The sequence below is a fragment of the Equus quagga genome, chromosome 9 (genome assembly GCF_021613505.1).
Source record: "Equus quagga isolate Etosha38 chromosome 9, UCLA_HA_Equagga_1.0, whole genome shotgun sequence".
Lineage (NCBI taxonomy): Eukaryota > Metazoa > Chordata > Mammalia > Perissodactyla > Equidae > Equus > Equus quagga.
In genome coordinates, this window is record NC_060275.1 from 116,947,389 (window position 1) to 116,967,114 (window position 19,726).

Here is a 19,726-nt window from a genome sequence, read left to right on the forward strand (position 1 = left end):
ATGGGAATCAGTGCAGTGAACAAGAAACTGAAAAACTTCGCAATGTTCTCCTCACAGAGCATGACGCTTGTTAAAAGGAGGCCTATGTGAGTATCTCGAAGAAACAGGTGACACTAAGGCATATTAACTCTTAAGGAACACAGGGTTAATGAAGCAGGTTTGTTCTTTGTCTTTTTGTTTGTCTTGTTTTGTTTTTTGGCAAAAAAAGTGCAATATTAAGCTAGCGGCCTTACTGGGGAGGAACAGGGCTCTCTTTCTAGGGCCGGCCGCGCTGGGTCCTGTTTCCTGGGCTCTGCGCTGCCAGCTGACTGCACCCCATGCAAACAGCCCCTGTGCTGTCAGGAAAGCTTGCAGGGAACTTGGGGGCCAGCTGGGCCTCCCCATGACCCACGATGCCAGGGTGTCTTCTGTCTACTGCTGGGGTCCTGACCCACAGATTTCTAACACTTCTCAAGGATGTATACAGAGAACTCAAGCGTTGTTGCATAATTGAGCTGTAAGAAGATTTACGCCAGTTTAGGCCTGCCATAGTTCATTTAGTTTTTTCCATAAATTACTTATTTCTAAGAGTTTTACAGTAATCATGTGTGAGAGATCCTGGGTATTCTTTTAAGTTATATTAATTTATATTATGATCTGTTTTATTTATTTTTATCAGAAAGCAGTGGTGTGAAAAGAGAATATATAACTCCCAGCAGTAGTGGCAATAAAAGCGAATAAAGAGAATTCTACAAATTTGTTAGAAAATAGCAGAGACATGAATCGATAGAATGCAAAGAAAAGGCGTGGTAAATAGAAGACACACAACGAATTGGTGGACCTCACTCCAGTTATGACAGCCATCACAACTCATATAAACAGATAAAGCTTGTGTGTAAAAAGTTACATTCTTGGTTTGATAAAATCAAAATCCAACAGAAAAATTATTTATTCCAGGTGTAGAAAAACCTAATAACACAGACATTTAAAAATAAAGAGAATGAAGAAGTGGATGGCAGGCCGCAAATAAGTAAAAGGATCAAAGATCTACTGCCATCATGTTATTTCAGAAAAAATAGATAATAAACTGGAAAGCACTGTTAGGGAGAAGGATGGGCATTGTCTAACAATAAAGAACAATTCGTGTAGAAGTTATAACCTTACCTGAAAGCATAAAGTAGAATTATAATGTTAATTATAAAAGAAAAGTAACAGGACAAATTGAAAAATAATCATAATGTGAGATTTTAAAACATTTTTCTCAGAAACAGATTTACTAGATAGACAAAATGTCAGAATATACCTGAATAAATGACAAAGGAGCTTGATATAATTGTCATCTCAATAACCCTACTCCAACAGAAAACACAGGCTCCTTCATTCCCACAGGAAATATTTATAGAAACTCCCATTCCTAAGCCACAGGGGAAGTCTCGAAAATGCTAAAAGTGATATAACTTTAACTCTTTCTTTGATCTCAATGTAACAACATCTGAAATAACAAAAAAATTTACCCTGAAGCCTCCACACATTTGGAAATGAAAACCCCAATAATTCTAAATAATTCACCAATTAGAGAATAAAGCAATGGTGCCTAAAACAATAGATTGTGTTCTCCCCACAAAAGTCATGATTTTTAGCAAAGCCTCAGTTTTCAGCAAATACTTCCAGAAGCACTGATTCGTATGCTCGCAGTGAATATCTGGATGTAGACGGAGATTTGTAGTAAAGTCTATTCTATCTATCAACCTGTCTATCTATCTACAGCTCTGCTATTGATCCATCTGCCATGTGTCACCTACCCTATCTTCTAGCAGTCTACCAATCATCTATCTATTTATCTATATCTATCATCTAATCTATCTATCACCTACATATTCTTTCTTTCTATCTATCTGTACGTTTGTTTTTCATTTTTATTCCAAAACATTTGGAGATATGCTACAGTGTGTATTATTACAAGACAGTCATGCTGTGTGTGGGGACTCGGTGAATTTGCGTCAATCATACTGAGGCCTGGAGACCAGAATTATGAAAATACTATGAAAAATTTAGATATTATTTAACCTATGTAACCAGGCAAGTTGCCTGAAAAATAGAAGTATTTCCAAGCTGTCTTTCTGCCTTTCTCATATGAATACATAAATAAATAAATACAGACATATAAAGAAAACAACAACAAAATATACACACGCACCAAATTAAAACAAATAAACCAAAACAAACAAGCAGACAAAAAACATCCAAATACAAAATAGTCTACAGAACTCCCTAAGGCAGATTTTCAGGTGTGAAATGACGAATCCCAATCTGGACAGTTAGCCAGTTTTTATATCCCCACTGCTTCTGCAGTGGTTTCTGTGTTAATATTTCAGTGACTGAGGACATAAGTCAAATCAGTCTTGCTTACGGACAATTTGTCCACATTGGTAACTTGATTTTCATTAGAGATATATTCTAACAAGTGTCTATACCAGCTTGAATGTATTTTAAATGCACCGTTTTGGTGTTAAGTGACATCTTTCCTGGGGGAGATTCAGCAACACGCCATCTTTTAGACTGAGATATTGTCACACCTGGGTGAGTAGACAGTTTCAAGTTGCAACTTCTGATGGCAACACTCCTGACTTCCCTGGTGAACGGAGAAGGTGAGGTGCCTCTTCAAGGGGGTGGGGTGTGGGGGCGACTCGATATCTGAAGAAGAGCAGGGCCCGCCGCAAGGAGGTGGCTCCTCTGGGACCACAGCATCAGGTTCCCTGACATGGCCAGGCGCCCTCCCCCAAAAGGACAGAGGAAGCTTTGGAGCCTAGAGAACACATCTTAACAGTCTCTGTAACGCCCTCATCACGGTTACTTCATTCACCTGCGAGTGTTCTTAAGTTCAGCAAAATTGGCACCCATCCCATAAGTGCAAAGAAAATAGGAGGAGAGAATTGCACCCAGTATCTTGTATCCTTCACATCTACTGCTGTGGTGTCACAAGAGAAATCCATAATCTGAAGCCATTGTAGGATAGCGTTCCAAACTCAAGAGGAATATAAATTGATTTACTAAAAAAAGAAACATTCCAGCACAATTCCAAAATATTCCAGAAAACAATGTTGACAGAGAAGTGGGCTTCTGGGTAGGACTATGTAATTTGTGGAACCCAGTGCAAAATGAAAAAATCACTAGGATTTCACATTGGTGGTAGCAGAGAATTAAACCAAGCAAGGACCCTTCTGAACACAGGGCCCTGGGTGACTGTGCAGGTCGCACTCCCAGGAAGCCGGTCCTACTGCTGGTTTATTCTCTGTTACTCAGATAACTAAAGGCACTGAAATGCTCCCTCCTCTGGCCTTCCCAAGGGTCAAACCGTTTCATATGTAGGTAGCACCTCTGTCATTAGGGTTCTTTTCATTCCCTTGTAACCTATACACTATTGGGCAGTTAATATTTTCATGGCTCAGATCTAAAAGAGATGAGACAAAATAATTATTGCGCCCTTCGCTGTCACTGACAGTACTGCATTAGTAATAAAGTTATCCTACTGAATCTCATCTTTTATTTCTGCAGTGTGCAACCAAATGAATGTAGTCATTGACCGAGGTATCTTGGTTGTCAAAGAAACATTTCTGCCAGTGGGTTTGTAAGGAGTCAACAAAGTGTAGGCAAAAATAATATGACCATCCAAATATCAGGTGAAAGGAATACAGAGAGGGGCTACATTTGTACAGGTTCCTGAGGAGAAAACAAGCATGGGATCACTGTGTTTTACCTAAACTCTTACTCTGCGTTCCTAGAAGAATGAAGACGGAGGGAAAGTATCCGTTTACCATCTGGAAAGTATTTCCTCCTGTATCTTCCATCCATGGTCCAGGAAGGCATTCTATTAGTGTTTAGGCTTCTTAAACGAGATAGTTAAGATAAATGACATGAAGAACCACTCCATTTAGATAAACTGAGAAATACAAAGGGAATAAATATCTGTGTGATTTATAGCTTGTGTTTCCAAAGCAAATGATAAAAATGCCTGGTTCATGCTAAAACGAAGACAGAGGCGGCTGAGCCGTGGGAGAGCTGCGCGCTGCTTGGACGTTTCCAGCCCAGCCTTGCAGTGCACCAGGAGGGGAAACCGGAGGCTGCGTGTTGGCTGCGCTCCATCCCAGAGGAGCAGCTGGGAACTGCTGACGCCCCATTATTTAGCCATGATGCTCCTGCTGGCCGAAGCCTCGCAGACATTTTAGGATCATCTTCCTCCAGTAAGGAGACTCCTGGACTCCTAGCACTCTGCCCCCTGCAGAGATTTATAACCTGAGGGGTCCCATCAGGCTAACGACCCGGTGGCTTGACAGGATTCCAGTTGTGTGAGCCACAGACACTGCCCGTGCATGCAGTTGGATGCTGACAGAGGAGGTTAGGAGTTTGAACCAGCAGGGCAGTTTTTCTTTTTCATTTAAGTTAAAAATGAGAAGCCTGTGGATTAAGATGTTTTAAAGATTCCACTCTCCAATTCTTTTGGGACCCTCCCTCAAGTTGGACACGAAACACCACTTGCACCCTCTTGCATCCTGCCATTTAGTCAGCCAGAGACGTGGGAGGATGTGCCATTGTGCTCCATCAGCGCAGCTGCTCCCTTGGGCTCTGTGAGGCCACCAGGAGGAAACAACAGGAGGCCTGCGGCTTGGAGAGGGACCGGACCCCTCCCAGAGACAGAGTCTAATAAGAAAGACACACGCTTTCATTGTCAGAAAAATGAAGCCTGAGTTTTCTGCCCACTTGATCAGGCATAAAAAATTGTCAGTATTCTGGGCAAGAGAGAAACGTACCTTACATTTCAGAGGAAAAGGAAACAACTTTAAATTAAGATCTATTTCCCCAATTCATTTGTTAACATAAAAGGATATTCCACAAGGATTGATATATGTCATGTGGGTTCATTTTTCTGTGCTTTGTCATTGATAGTTTTGCTTTACAGACTAAATAAATAACTGATGTGAATTTGTTTCTCCTTTTACAGCAAAAATGAAAAACAGACAAGACGTATTGAGGGTTCAGCACGTGTCCTGTGTTAGGAGCTTTTACGTGGATTCCCTTCACAGATCCTTACCTTCTATGATCCAGGTTACATACAAGGTGGGCACACATGGGGGGATTTGAACCCAGGTGGGTGGCTGCACATTCCTAAACAGGTGAAATTACTAACCTACTAATACATATATTTACAATAGAGCACAAGAAAGATCTTTTTTTGAAGACGTCAACAAGCATGAAGGAAAAGGGGAATCGCAGACATAACCCATGAAGCCTCGGGGGAAGAAGCAGGGTGCCCGCCCTTGTGAAGGAGGGAAGGCAGAGCGCGCCGGGGCTGGCAGGTGGGCTGTGGTGGGAAGAAGGCTGGTCATCCCCTGATCCCCACCTCTGAGGTCTGAGGTCATGGGCCCAGAGTGCGGGATGGCGAGAAGGAGGAGTGCTGGAGGAGCCTGGAGGTGATGGAAAATCACTGTCCTGGGAGGGAGCCGGTGGCCAGGGAAGGTGTTAGGATTGCCTGCCATCCTGAGGAGGCCATGTAAGACCGCAGCCATACTTTTCAAATGAGAATGTGGGCTTGTGAATTTTCTGGCAGCGTTTAGCCACAGAGCTCCACGTGTGGAGTGGGTGAGGAGTTGGGTGTAGACAGGCTGGGTTTTCCAGGGACATATAATGGAGGAAGAGTTTGGCAAGAGGGTTAAGCCAGCTGGCGGGAGAAGGTTACAGCATTACCTGTGGACTCTAGACTGGGGAGAAGGGTATGGGGGTCCTGAACAGTGAGGGGTGGAAAGACCAGCTACCCGTGAGACAGAGGGACGACTGGAGTGCGGATCCAGGAGCACGTGAGCTGCAACAACAAGAGGCGGTGACCAGCATGGGGTGTTCAGACCGAGGTTTTACAGGTGAGGCAGGTAGAGTCAGGAGAGTGGCTTAGCTGCACCAACAGACACCACATCACCACGGCGCAAATACGGGAGGTTGCCTTTCCCTTTCACGTGCAAGTCTGAGCTGGTAGGCAGTTGGGGGGCAGGTGAGAGCAGCTCTGCTCCAAGAGGTCCCCAGGGATTCTGACGCCCTCCATCCTGTGACTCCACATCCCCTGCAGGTTGCCCCTGCCCACAGGGCTGGAGCTCTCTCACACTAAGGCCAGCCCTGCCGCAGCCCATGGCGTGGGGAGAGGAGGAAGCGGAAGCAGAGCCTTCGCAGGACACCCACGGAAGGAGCCTGCATCACTTGTGCTTGCATCCCGCTGCCCGATGATGAGCTGGGAGGGAGGGTGGGGAATGTCCAGCTGGGTATCCATGTGTACGTCCGTCTGTGTGTGTTTGAGTGAGTGAGCGTGTGTGTGAGTGTGCATATGTGAGAGTGAGTCTCCTTCCCAACCCACATTCTCCGGGAATCTGAGCTTTATTTAGAAATATCTAGGGGCAGCAGTACCCACGACAGGACGAACGGGATGGCAGACCCCTGGCTTTCTGTGGCTCTGTCTTGCTCACATGCACGCGTGCAGCACACTCTAGCAATCCATACTCCCTTTACAACCCGGGAGGGCCTTTGAGTGGGTTCTTCTAACTGGTTTCATTCAGTAAGAAAAGTTAACAATAGTGGAGGGGATGGCAGTCTATGAGAGAACACATTACTGTCCCCACAGTCTGTTACCTCTCCTGCAGCCTGCATTGATTAAAGGAAAAACAAAACAAACAGGATGCTATTATAAACTTCCGCTCTCATTCACAAGGTTTCCCAGACTATTTCCCAGCCGAACATACTTTTTTTTAACTCCCTCGCTCAGCCAGTTCTTGGGCTTCTGCCTCTTTGCTGTTCTGGGTCACGTGACAGTAGTTAGCACTTCTAATTCTCCAGACTCAGGAGCTGCAAGGACTCGCCAACTATATTTGCAAAACTGTGAAACCTGCTAGATGAGCATGGCAGTTCTCACCTGGGAGGACAGGCAGACACCTTGCAAGGCGCCACCCCTGTGCCCGGCCGGGTGTTGGGGTTGCAGAACGACGTATTTACTTGAAACCTCAGGTCTCTGTAGCAGCCTGCTCTGGTGGTCATCTGCCCTGTATGGAAAAGTGAAATGCATAATAAAGACTCACAGACATGCCTCAGGCAGATGAAGAGCCAATAAAATTTCTTTAAAAAAAAATCTTAAAAAAAATCTTTACCATCTTGGCATGTCTTTGCATTAATGACCAACTGGCCAACTATTGATATTCTACTTTTTTGACCTATCTTCATGATTTTTATTAGTGAATTTCATCAATTCTAAGATGCACGTATTTTCTTCCTACATTTTAACATTTTTAAAATCAACATATGTCTTGCAATTGATGCCAACATACATCTGATTAAACATACTGGTTCTTTTCTATTGTTTCCAGAGTTGGAGACACCAGTCATTTCTCAGAAGAAACACAATACTAAATATGTCTGACTTGTGTGTCCATTGGAGAAGTCACAATAGGAAAAAAATCAGTAATAAACCAGAAAGAAATACAGATAAAAAAATAATAAGCAGTTCATAACCAGAGACTCCACAGAGCTAAATATTGCCAGGGTTGCAAGCCCAATGATGAACTTTTCACAATGACTCAGGTGTTGAATCAGAGGTCAATGGAAATGAAAGTGGGTTTGATTCTCAGCCTCCATTTACATCCTCAATGCTATTTAAGGCTTTGTCAATATTTCAATTCATTAAACTTACCAAGAAAAGTACTATGACTTATATGAGGTCTCTAGAATAGTCAACTTCATAGACACAGAAAATAGATTGATGGTTGCCGGGAGCTGGGAGGAGGGGACGGGGAGTTAGTGTTTAACGGATGGAGTTTCAGTTTGAGAAGATGGAACAGATCTGGAGATACACAGTGGCGATGTTCGCTCAGCAATGTGAATGCATTTACTGCCACTGAACTGCACACTTAAACGTGGTAGAAATGGTAGGTTTCATGTTATGTATATTTTATCACATAAAAAAAGGGACTGTACCTAGATATACGTTTTTGAAGGATGAGATTAAATAGTTCATCCAGTGGAGAGGAAAAAAATAAAGGAAGAGAACCAGTCTAGTGTTGATTTAAAATTAACACAAGTAACACACATTAAGATCTAAAATGATTCTATCACTATGCCTGGAAAAACTGACAGAGTCATGCCGTTCGTGTGGCCTGTCTGTCCTCCCTCCTAGGCAACCCAAGCTGTGGCACAACTCGGAATGACATCTTGCACCCAACTTGACTCCCCCATCAGGCAGATGGTGAAGGAAGAGACCAACGGAATGGTGTCAGAGGACAAAGCCACAGGTTGCAGTCTCCACCCACAACCATCTCTGACCCTTGGCTCAATAGGAAGCCATATCCTTCTTTCCTTAAGGAAAACTAAAAGTCTCTAAAATATACGCTGGAAACCAGTTTGACACTTTGGCTTCATGTTTTCAAAAGGAATAAGGCAAGTCAATGGGGAAAGTTCTATTCTCTAGAGAATCAGTTCTCTTAAGTGACAAGAAGAAGAGGAGAGGCCTCGCAGGGTCCAAAGCAGGGAACCACAGCGGAAGCTCACGGTCGGAGCCCCAAGCCACCCACTGCTGGGTTAGCCCTGTGGGCGCTGATGAAGGACAGGGGTGTTCACTTAGGCCCTTGCAGTTTTTGTACAATTATTCAGCTCTCTGCTAACTTGACACAATCGTATTTTTACCCAAGTTAAGTAGTTTTTATTTGGTGCTCACCAACGTGAATTTTGCAATTATTTCTTCCCGATTTTAACGATTTCTGATCAGGAAGGGCTTATTAAAAATGATTTTGATAAAGGTGGTGAAATACTTCTGCAAAAGTATAAGAAAATGTATTTAGACATCTTGGCAATCTTGAAGGAGAGTATTTCTATGAAAGCACACGACTGAAATCGCATGTAATGAGTGCCCCTACACACTAACGTTAGGAGGCTCAAGCTGGCGTTCAGTGAAGATGAACCTCAGTCCCAGAAGGAACAGAATGGTAATACACATGAGCATTTCAAGCACTCCAGCAGGTTTGCAGCCCCAACGTGTGTTCTACTATATAGATTTAGGAAAATTAAAGATGAGCTTGGTGACTCGTGTGGGACAAAAGAGCAGAAGGTGAGGCTGCAGATCCCCGAGTGTCACAGCTCTCGCTCAGTGCGTTCTGAACAAGGCTCAGGTGTTCCACAGTGGGCAAGAGGCACGAGCAAGCACCTGCATGATTTAGAGATGCAACGCACATAACGCGCAGGCTTCACACTCCACTCTACCGTGGAAGGAAGCACATCCCAGAAATCAGCCTCTCTCAGTGTCTCTGAGATAGTAACAAGCCAGCCATGTGACCTGTCACGATGTCACGCACAGTACTACTGCAAAGATGCACTGAGGGGCACAGAGCCCACACGTCTCACATCTGAGGCCTTGCAGTGGTTCGTGCCCCCAGGGAGGGAAGAGCAGGGATCTGTCCTGGATCCTCTTCCATTTTCCCTAAGTGCTCTCCCAGGGGTCGTCCTTACTGGACACAGCAGATGACCGACAAGCCTACGTCTCCAGCCCGCACCCTCTTGTAGCTCTCGCCTAATGCCTGCGGGCCACCTCCTGGACACACAGATACACAAATATATAAACCTCAATTTCAACGCAGGCTTCCTCAAACCCACCTGCCCCGGGGTCAGTGGTCTCTGTGTGGTCAAGGGGATGTCTTTTAGCTCCTCCACCCCCCACCTTAGTCCAGGCACTCCTCCTCCAAGTCCAATTGTTCAACTGATACCAAGGACATTTTCTTTAAAAATACACACATGCACACACTCATGCTGCTCCCAGGTTAAAAGCCTACTTTTCTTTTAAAGCTCAGACTTCCTGGCCTTGCCCTTCAGGTCCTGCTGTATCCCTGTCACTCTGATGTCCTGCCTGGTCCTCCGATTCTCCAGGCCCATCCGCATGCTGTCTCTCTACCTGGAGCATGGTCCTCACTGCCACCCCCCTGGACATACCTGGCAGATTTCTTCTCATTCTTTAAAGCAGACCCAAACACCCCCTCCAATGAATTCTGAGTCAGCGGCTCTCAGGCTCCAGTGTGCACCAGAATCCTCGTTAGTTGAACGCAGAGCGCTGGCCCGCCTCCAGAGTTTCTGAGTCAGTAGGTCTAGGATGGGGCCCACGGATCGACATTTCTAACAAATGCTCAAGTGATGCTGATGCTTCTGGACCAGGGACCACACTTGGAGAACCACTGTTCTAGGCACAATCAGAGGCCACCACTTCTACATCTCAGATTACATAGGTGTCATACAGTAAAAAATAAATATTTGGTCTCTGTCGTTGGTTCCTGGCATACAGGTCCTAAATCCCTTGGGATCTCTGAGTGATAAGAATGTCTTTTTTATGCTAATGAGATGACTGGTGGCTGTGGCCCCTAGACAGCTTTAAGATGGGGCTGATCCCCAGAAAGATCAAGGCCTGATTAGAGGGTTGGAACTTTCAGCTCCCTCCCTGACCTCCAGGGAGGGAAGACAGACTGGAGTTCGAGTTCAATCACCAATGGCCAACGATTCAATCAATCATGACTGTGTTACGAAACTTCCCCAAAACCCATAAACAACAGGGTTCAGAGAGCCTCCAGGTTGTTTCTACGAGCTGGGAGGGTGACGCGCCCCAACTCCACAGGGACAGGAGCCCCTGCACTTGGAACCCTTCTGGACCTCTCCCTATGGACCTCCGTATCTGGCTCTTCACTCACATCCCTTACAACAAACCGGCGAGAGGAAGTAAAGTGACTCCCTATGTTTTATGAGCCATCCTAGCAAATTATCAAACCTGAAAGGGAGGGATTTAAGGAACCCTCAACTTTGTAGCCAAGTGGGACAGCCTCTAGGCACCCAGCACTTGCAACTGGTGTCTGAAGTGGGGACAGTCTTGTGGGGCTGAGCCCTTAAACCTGCGGGGCCTCACAGAAACCCTGGGGAGTTAGTGTCAGAATTGAACTGAACCATAGGACACCCTGTTGGTGGCTGGAAAATCAGAGAATGAGTGCTGGTGTGGAAAAAAGCCATGCACTTGGTGTCAGAAGCGTTGTGAGGAAAGACAGTTCATAGCAGGCTGGCTCAGGTTTATGCTCATGTGTCCTGGGAAAATGGTAATAACCCTTCTCCCCCTCAAACGCATCCCAGTTTGGGCAAGACATTATATGGTGAACCTGACGACAAGGTTCGATTAACATACACATGTCATCCCTAGGAACGAATTTCTGGAGGGCAGAGAGCACAGGTCACCCATCTCTGTCATCTCAGTAGCTTGCAGGGATTAACGTGCCCCTTTACTTAGTAAGCAGCTTCGGAGCCATTGGCCAATTCTGTCACATTCAGTAACTTGCAAGCTCAGGCAAAGTTAACAGTGAGTTCCCTAATGCTCAGCCAACGATTCCCCAAAGCAGGGGCACGGGCTCTGCTTTCTACGTGGCTTAGGATGAACTGGGCACAGTTTTGGTGGCTCACTCATGTATCAATGCAGAGATGAAATGTGAATCAATGTTTTATGAACCCACTTTTCCACTTGCTTACAAGGAATAAGAGACTATTAAATTAGAATTAGGAAACAAATATCTGTTTAAAGCTGTTTCAGCAGAGAATCCTGTGGGCTTCCTTAAGTTAAGCCTGAAAATCATAATGACCCAATTTAAATGAGGACATATTGAATAAGAGCACAATTTTCTAAAACTCTCAGAGGTTGCTCTAATGAATACAGAAGGAAAACTAGTCTTTTCTCTTCACTTATAAGTTAATTTAAAAGTCCATTTTTTATTTTTTAACCAAACTCATGGCTTGTTAGGAGGTGTGACACTATAAATAATGGCTTCAGTCTGGTTTCCTGTTTTAAAGTTAAAGACGTGAAATTCACTCCTTCTGCTCGAGTCTCAACCAAGAGTCAGGGCTTAACGATCACTGATGGTTCTGAGGAAGGTACAGGCTCTCGATTAAGCAAATGAAAATTTGTTTTGCTTTAAAATAGAAACAGAAGTTTACTTTACTAAAGTACTTATTGGGGACATCTGTTTGGCTTCACTCTCGAGCTGCTCAGTATCAGCTGAGTCCTAAAACTGTTACCTGTTAACTGGATAAGAAGGAAACCCGATCTAGCTATTCATGCAATGGTTTAGTAACAATGAAGTAAAGAAAGTGTAGCCCAAAGGAAAACATTGTAATGTACAGCATGGAGACTATAGTTAAAAATACTGTATTGCATATTTGAAAGTTGCTAAGAGAATAGATCTTAAAAGTTTTCATCACAAGAAAAAAATTTTGTAACTATGTTTGGTAACGGATGTTAACCAGACTTATTGTGGTGGTCATTTTGCAATATACACAAATATCGAGTCATTACATTGTATACCTGAAACTAGAATAATGTTATATGTCAATTATACCCCAGTAAAAAACAACAAAACAAAACCAAAAAAAACCCACTGGATTTGTCCAATGCATGTCCAAATTCTGACGCTGCCAGTTATCTTTTTTAGTTGTGTGACTCTGGAGACCTTCCATTTTCTTAGTGGGGCACTATTGGCATCTTAACTAACAACACTATCTGTTGTGGAGCACATCACATACATGCAGAACTTTTGGCATCCCTGGATCCTGCCCACTAAATGCCAGGAGCAACCCACTCCCCTCATTATGACAACTAATACATCTGCACACAATTCCAAATGCCCCCTGGGACAGACAGCACGATTTCTGGTTGAGAACACGGATACATCACAGGCAGATAAGGAAGAAAGTATACGATTAGGAAAAGGGGGAATGTAAAGTATTGCCTTGAAATTTTTAGGAATTAGAAGAAATTTATGGGGCTGGCCCAGTGGTGTAGTGGTTAAGTTCATGCACTCTGCTTTGGTGGCCCAGGGTTCGCTGGTTCAGATCCCCGGTGTGGACCTACACACCGCTCATCAAGCCATGCTGTGGTGGCATCCCACATAGCAGAACTAGAAAGCCTTAGAACTAGGGTACACAACTATGTAATGGGGCTTTGGGGAGGAAAAAAGGAAAAAAGACGAAATTTAACAAAAAGGAGGTGGTTAGTTGGTACACAACAAAATTCATTTAAGAAAATAACAATAATGAAAAAGCTATAAAACAGAATTTGTGGAATGTAGCTAAACTAATATTCAGAGGGAATTTCATAGTCTTAAATACTTATATTGATAAATAAGTAAGAATAGAAATAAATTAACTTAATACCTAATTAGGATTTCAGAAAAAAGGATAGTTCAAGGAAGCACAAAGAAGGAATTGATATAGATTGAAATACAGATCAATATAGTAAAAAAATGAACAGATGTCAATATATTTGAATGCAGACAGAAATTTGAAGCAAAAGTCAATGTTAGAAAAGAGAAAATGGTAAATCCAAGAGCAGAGTTTTTTGAGGGGCAGTCCTCAAATGTAACAGCATACAACTTGGTGCCCTTCCCTCCTTCATGTGCTCCTCTGGACTAAAGGGGATAGAAATTGGCACCGCGGTTTCTCCATCTCTTGTCTAAGGAGAGGCGTGAGCACGGGATGCAGAAAGCAGAGGAGACCGAGAGGCAGACCATCACGTCTCTGGCAGCAGTGGATATGAGCATGGGCTCTCACAGACGTGAGCTTCGCACTAGTCTCCAGGCATTTTCCTGGGAATCACCTGCTCAGCTGCTGGCTTAGCTGTAATCAGCACCAATGATTTCTGGAACGTTCTACAACTTCCCGGCTCTTAAAAAGACAGAGTGACTCTGAGAGATAAAGGTGTCTCTCTCTGACCTTTACTCCTCCAACCTTTCTGACTATTTTGTAAGCAAGTGATCCTTTATATTAAATACCTTCCTGCTTAAAATGCTTAGGATGGTTTCTGTTTTCCTGGCTAACCAGGCACTGATGTACCAACTTAAGAAAGAAAATAAAGAAGAAGCACAAACCTACAAGATATGAAATGGGAATAAGAAAATATTTGAATGTAGAAGAAATGAAAATAAATTAATGAAGGTATTTTGTTCAAACATATAAAAATGAAATTTAAAATCCTATAGAAGGTGTTTTTTTAATTAGCAAATCCAACCCCAGAGAGATAAACAATAGTCTAATAACCATACATAATAGAAAAATTTATCAAAGACTTAACTCCTGAAAAAGCAACAGCTTCAGATGTTTCAATGAAATTCAGTTAAACTCTATATCCTAAAGAAATAGATAATATCAATGCCTTTCAAATTGTTCCAGAGTATAAAAAATAAGAAAAATTTCTAACATTTAAAAAAATAAATTATAAAATGTTAGCACGCCAAAGAAAATTACAGCTCAATAATATTTAGGAATGTTAACGTAAAAATATGAAATAAATTATGAGAGGACAGAATCACATAGTACATTGAAAGAAGCTACGTCACCAGATATTCACTCACATCAAGAATATTAGGATGGCTCTATTTTAGGAAAATCAGTTAACATATTTCACCATTTTAACAAATTAAAGAGCAAACTTTGCCACAAACATAATAAAGTCCAGTATGATAAATTTAGCCCCATTTTGACAAAAATATAATAAAATAGATGAATATTTACTCACATCAATATATTTTTATATTTACATGTGTTTATGTGTGTGCATATCTATATCTATGTATCTAGATAGACAGAGATATTTGCAAGCTTATTTAAACCTAGAAGCCAGCATTATGGGAAGCATTAGAGACATTCCCATTAAGGTCGGGAATAAGAAAAGAATTGTAATTATTATAAGTATTTTTTTTTTTGAGGAAGATTAGCCCTGAGCTAACTGCTGCCAATCCTCCTCTTTTTGCTGAGGAAACCTGGCCCTGAGCTAACATCCGTGTCCATCTTCCTCTACTTTACACGTGGGATGCCTACCACAGCATAGCTTGCCAGGCGGTGCCATGTCCGCACCTGGGATCCGAACTGGTGAACCCCAGGCCACCGAAGCAGAACATGTGAACTTTGCACCACCGGGCTGGCCTCTACTATAAGTATTAGTTAAAGTTGTTTTGGAGATACTGGCTCACACAATTAGAAAAGATAAAAGAATAAAAGATATGAACAATTTAGCAGGGGAAAAACTTCAGGTGGTAAAATTTATGTCTAGAAAACTCAAGAAAATGGGCATGAAGATGAGTCTGTTGACTGATTGTTGGAAGGGGGAAGAAGAATGAATTGGAGAGAAAGAAGGATGATTACAGATTCTTTGGTAACTAGAAAAAATAAAGCATGGGCACTGCCTGGATTTAGAACCAGAGATGTCTTTGAAGTCAAGAGGAGAGGCCGCCTGTTGCTGAGATGGTATGAAGTTGCTATGAAGGGCGCAATCCAAGTGACTGTGGCCAGCAGCCTACCACCGGTGTGAGACTGACAAAAGCACAAAGATGCACATCAAGAGATGCAAGACTCCTCTTGGGTAGGGATGATGGTGAAAGACATGGGGGTTAGCCAGTGCTCTGAGGGGAAATATGGAGAAACAGCACCCTCGATTTTGTTATACACCTGCATTCAAGGAAGTTAAGAGGCAGAACCAGTGACAAGAATGTGCTTATAGAGGAAGGAGGCAAATGGGCATGAGAGATTTTGGCAATAAAGGGCAGAGAAAGTTTGGAGGAATGGCTGGTAAACTGTTGCGTGCTGTGGGAGGCCAAATAGGAGGGGACAGAGAAGGACCTTTGGAGCTGGTGACTGAGTGGTGGTCATGACCGGAAATGGTCTCAGAAATGAAACCTTGAGGCAGTAAGGATAAGCAGTAAGTGGGTTGTGGTTGAGAGCAGAGCAGGAAATGAAGATTATTTTCATGAAAAATTTTGCAATGAAAGGCAAGAGAGGAAAAAGAAGGGGCAGGAGAATGAAGGAAGAGTTCATTTTAAGATTGAGGAGACCTGAGCACATTTAGGGGAAAAAAAGAGAAGGAAGGGCAAGAATGACATTGAAAGAGAGAAAGAAAGGGTACGTTAGGTGGTGAGAAGTCTAGTAATAGGGTCAAGAGTCCCAGTGTAGCACGATCATGCACGGCATAATGCGGCATGACAACATTTCAGCGTGCAGTCAACGATGGACTGCAGAGACAGATGGTCTCATTAGATTAGGACCATATGGCCTAGGTGTGTAGTAGGCTACACCACCTTTGGTTTTGTTTGTATAAGTACACTCTATCACATTCACACAAGGATAAAATTGCCCAATGACGCGTTTCTCAGAACGTATACTCGTTGTTAAGCGGCGCATGACTGTATTAGATTTGGGAAGGAGAAGTGTGTCTTCTGGGGCAGAAAACACAGAAAAGATGAGTAACAGGGAACCATGGGTTGGTGGGAACAGGCTGACGTTCACATTTGGCATAACTCTCGCCCACAAGGGATGGAAGCTGCCTACATGGACGTGCAGAAGTAGGCTGGTGTAGAGAAGCACACAGAACTGGCTGTAGTCCTGCTCCACAACCAGCCTGGCTTCCAAGTTGCTTCTGAGGGGACGGTGTTGCTATGTAAGGGTAAAGTGTCGTCTGCAATCTATAAAGATCAGCAGGGCTCGGGGGGGTTCTGTTAACAGGAACTGCTTTCCTCCTTTTCCAACATTACTAAGATTAAAATCACATGCAAGGGTCCCCAGACTTGCATCCTGGGCATTTTCTAGGAAAGTTCTTGCCTTCAATTCTCCCACCCATCCACTGAATCTGTCTTAACTCACCTTCCAAAGAGCATAAGGGCTGGCCCTTGACCATCACAATCCCTGGTGGGCAGTCTTCAGATTGCCATTTAGACCTTAACTGCTGACGGGCCAGCCCTGTGGCATAGTGGTTAAGTTTGGTGCACTTCAGCAGCCCAGGTCTGCGGGTTTAGATCCTGGGCACGGACCTACACCACTTGTCAGCCATGCTGTGGCTGTGACCCAGATATAAAGTGGAGGAAGACTGGGACAGACGTTAGCTGAGGGCTAATCTTCCTCAGGAAGAAAAACAGGAAGATTGGCAACAGATGTTAGCTCAGGATCAATCTTCCTCCCAAAATAAATAAATAAAATAATTTACAAAAAGGCTAACTGCTGTGTTCGGTGAAGTTCTTGTGATTCTTTTAGAACCGGTTTTTCCAGAGAAATGGATTTCCTCTGTGATTCTTGAACACCTCAGATTCCAGAGATGCCTCTGGGGGCTGCCTGGGGCCATGGGCAGGGGACCTTTATATGGAATGTGTTTGCAGAAAAGTCCCCTCAGCAGAAACACAATTGAAAGTGGCTCACACGACCAGGGGTTCTCAAACTACAGTGTGCTTCAAGACCACTGAGGGCTTGGTAAGGCGCAGGTGCCTGCCCATCCCTGCTCCTACGGTTTCGATTCAGCAGGTCTGAGGTGGGTCCAAGAATCTGCATTTCTATCAAGTTCTCAAGTGATGTGGATGCTGCTGGCCTGAGGACCCACAATGCCAAGGGCATCTCGGTTACTTTTCCACAAGATTTTGCATGAAGTGATCTTAAACTGGTAGGCAGCTGAGGTTTGTGAAAGTGAAATCAGAATCTTCACAACTCCATAGCTCAGATCTCATGCCGCTGTTCGAACTCTGTGTCCACAAGCAAACTAAACTCTGTGTGAGGAGGCGTGGCTTTATCAAAAGAAAGGGTCTTAGACTTTTAGGAACTATCCCTTCAAAATATCTCCCAAAAAGTGGAGCCAACATTTGTGATTTCTAAAGAAAATTTTTGGGGAGAAGGAAAGATTCATCGTTTACAGTTTGCTTGAAGTATCAATAATACTTGAATACATTTGCTCAAGAATGTAAACTGCCACATTAAACACGTGCTGTGCACTCAGTACCTAAGGGAAGACTCTTTGCAAATGAAGGATACAAATTGTGTAATAACAGGCGGAAAAGCTTCTCGTTCAGGAACTTCCAAAGGAGGGCACACATATAGGACCGCATGGGAAGAAGAGATGAGACAGGACGATTAAAATGTTTATAGTGACCTTGGCTCAGAGGACGGTTTATCTTCTCTATTTTCTACTTGTTTATAAGATTCATAATAAAAAATAATTCCAACATCTACAGATTTGGGCCTTCATGAAAATGGACATCCTGTCTTGCCGACATCCTGGGCAGGGTTGGCTCAAGAACACTGGGCAGTGAGGGTTGGGGGCAGCAGGGGCCGAAACCCCCAGGAGACCCTCCCCGACCTCCTGTTGGGCTGCAGCCTGTCCATCCATCTGCTCCGGCATCTCCTTTCCCTTCCTGCTTTTTGCCATATAGAAAGCTCAGCCTCGAAAGCCTAAAGGGGCTCATGAAGACTCTCTCAGCAGACGGCAGAGGGCAGGGCAGATTCCCAAAGCACATCCTCTCCTCCATCTGCGTTCCAAGCCGTGAGCCGTGCCCAGGCATCACACCTGAACTCTGAAGAGCATTTGGTGTCACATGGCCAGGCTCCTTGGGAAGGGGTTTAGGTTATGCTTTAAGAGACCATTTTCACAGTTACACCAGGGTGATGGAGAATCCCGTGAGCTCAGAAGGTCTTTCCTTCAGTCAAGGACTTGAAAATCTGAGCCCATAGGCTTGACCAAGAGCGCCTGCACTTCTTCCTTCACACTCCTGATTTCCTCCCTTAATTTTCGCGTGGTTCCTGTCTGATCAATGCTCCCTTAGGGTTTCCCTCCAAATCCTCTCTCTAACTCCTGCTTTACGGCTGTCTGGTCATCGCATCGTGCTTACTACATTTCAACCATCCAGTAGCCTCACCTGTGGGAAAAATGGCCAGAACTAAAAATTAACCAAAAAAAATGACCCTCAGGTTCAGGTGCAATGTCTATGTCTATTTTACAAATGGTTTTCCTGCGGTCCTTAATCAGAGACTTTTGCTCCCCATATACATGTAATTTGCATATTTAAGATCTTGGGTTTGGCGTTTACCAAGACCTAAAGTACTAAGTTCTTGAGTAAGAGCAGGTGTTAGAGGCCAGTATACAGTCAAGGACAGATGACAAAATGTCAGCCTGGAACCAAAAAGGGGAAACAAAAACCCTATACAAAACAGGCTTCAGAATACCAAATGGAATGATGGACTGGGCAGTTAGTGTGCGCCAATGGCTCTGCAGCGTCAGCAGGCCTGGACTGCCCATGTCACAGAGCTATGCGCTGCCGCAAAATATCAGGTGCCGGGACTGAACAGCTGGTGAAGACCTGAGTCAGTCCAGGAAAGGCACAATCCACCCAGGAAGCTGAGAAATCAGAACACATTTTATAGGACGACTTCTCTCTATCTGCTTTAAAATGCTGCATAGAAGAAACAAACTCATCTGTTATCCAAACTGAAGCTCCAGGCAGTACTTACTGCTCTCCTTTCGCACCACTACCCCTCAGCTGTCTCAGCGTCTTGCCTGTTGGCCTCTGTCCCCTTCCAGCAGGAAAGTGGCGCGTCACACTTTGACCACTCAGCTGAAGCGGCTACAAACCTGCATAGCCATGCACACACAGACACATACACACATGTACACTCCAAGTGCACTTGCGCATGCACACATGCCTTTACACACATGTGTACACATTCGTCCATTCAACAAATATACACTACTTTGAAGATGGCAGCATAATCCAAAATACGGAGAAATGTGTTCATCAGCCCTGTCCTGGGGCCGCATGAATAACAAGATTATTATGGAATTCCCTCTGGCTTCAAGAGTTTAGTAACCTAATCTGTCCAATAACCCAAACTGTCCAATTTCTTAGGC

At 43.9% G+C, this 19,726-nt stretch overlaps 1 protein-coding gene across 4 annotated transcripts in view; it reads right to left on the bottom strand.

Annotated features, from left to right (window-relative positions):
- The window catches only part of ADAMTS16 (ADAM metallopeptidase with thrombospondin type 1 motif 16), a 156,554-nt gene that overhangs the window by 41,250 nt on the left and 95,578 nt on the right, over nucleotides 1-19,726 (bottom strand). For all 4 annotated transcript variants that reach the window (XM_046672470.1, XM_046672469.1, XM_046672468.1 and 1 more), the window contains exon 18: nucleotides 6,929-7,055. In XM_046672470.1, coding sequence (XP_046528426.1) covers nucleotides 6,929-7,055 — 127 coding nt within the window. The remainder of the gene's footprint in view (nucleotides 1-6,928; nucleotides 7,056-19,726) is intronic.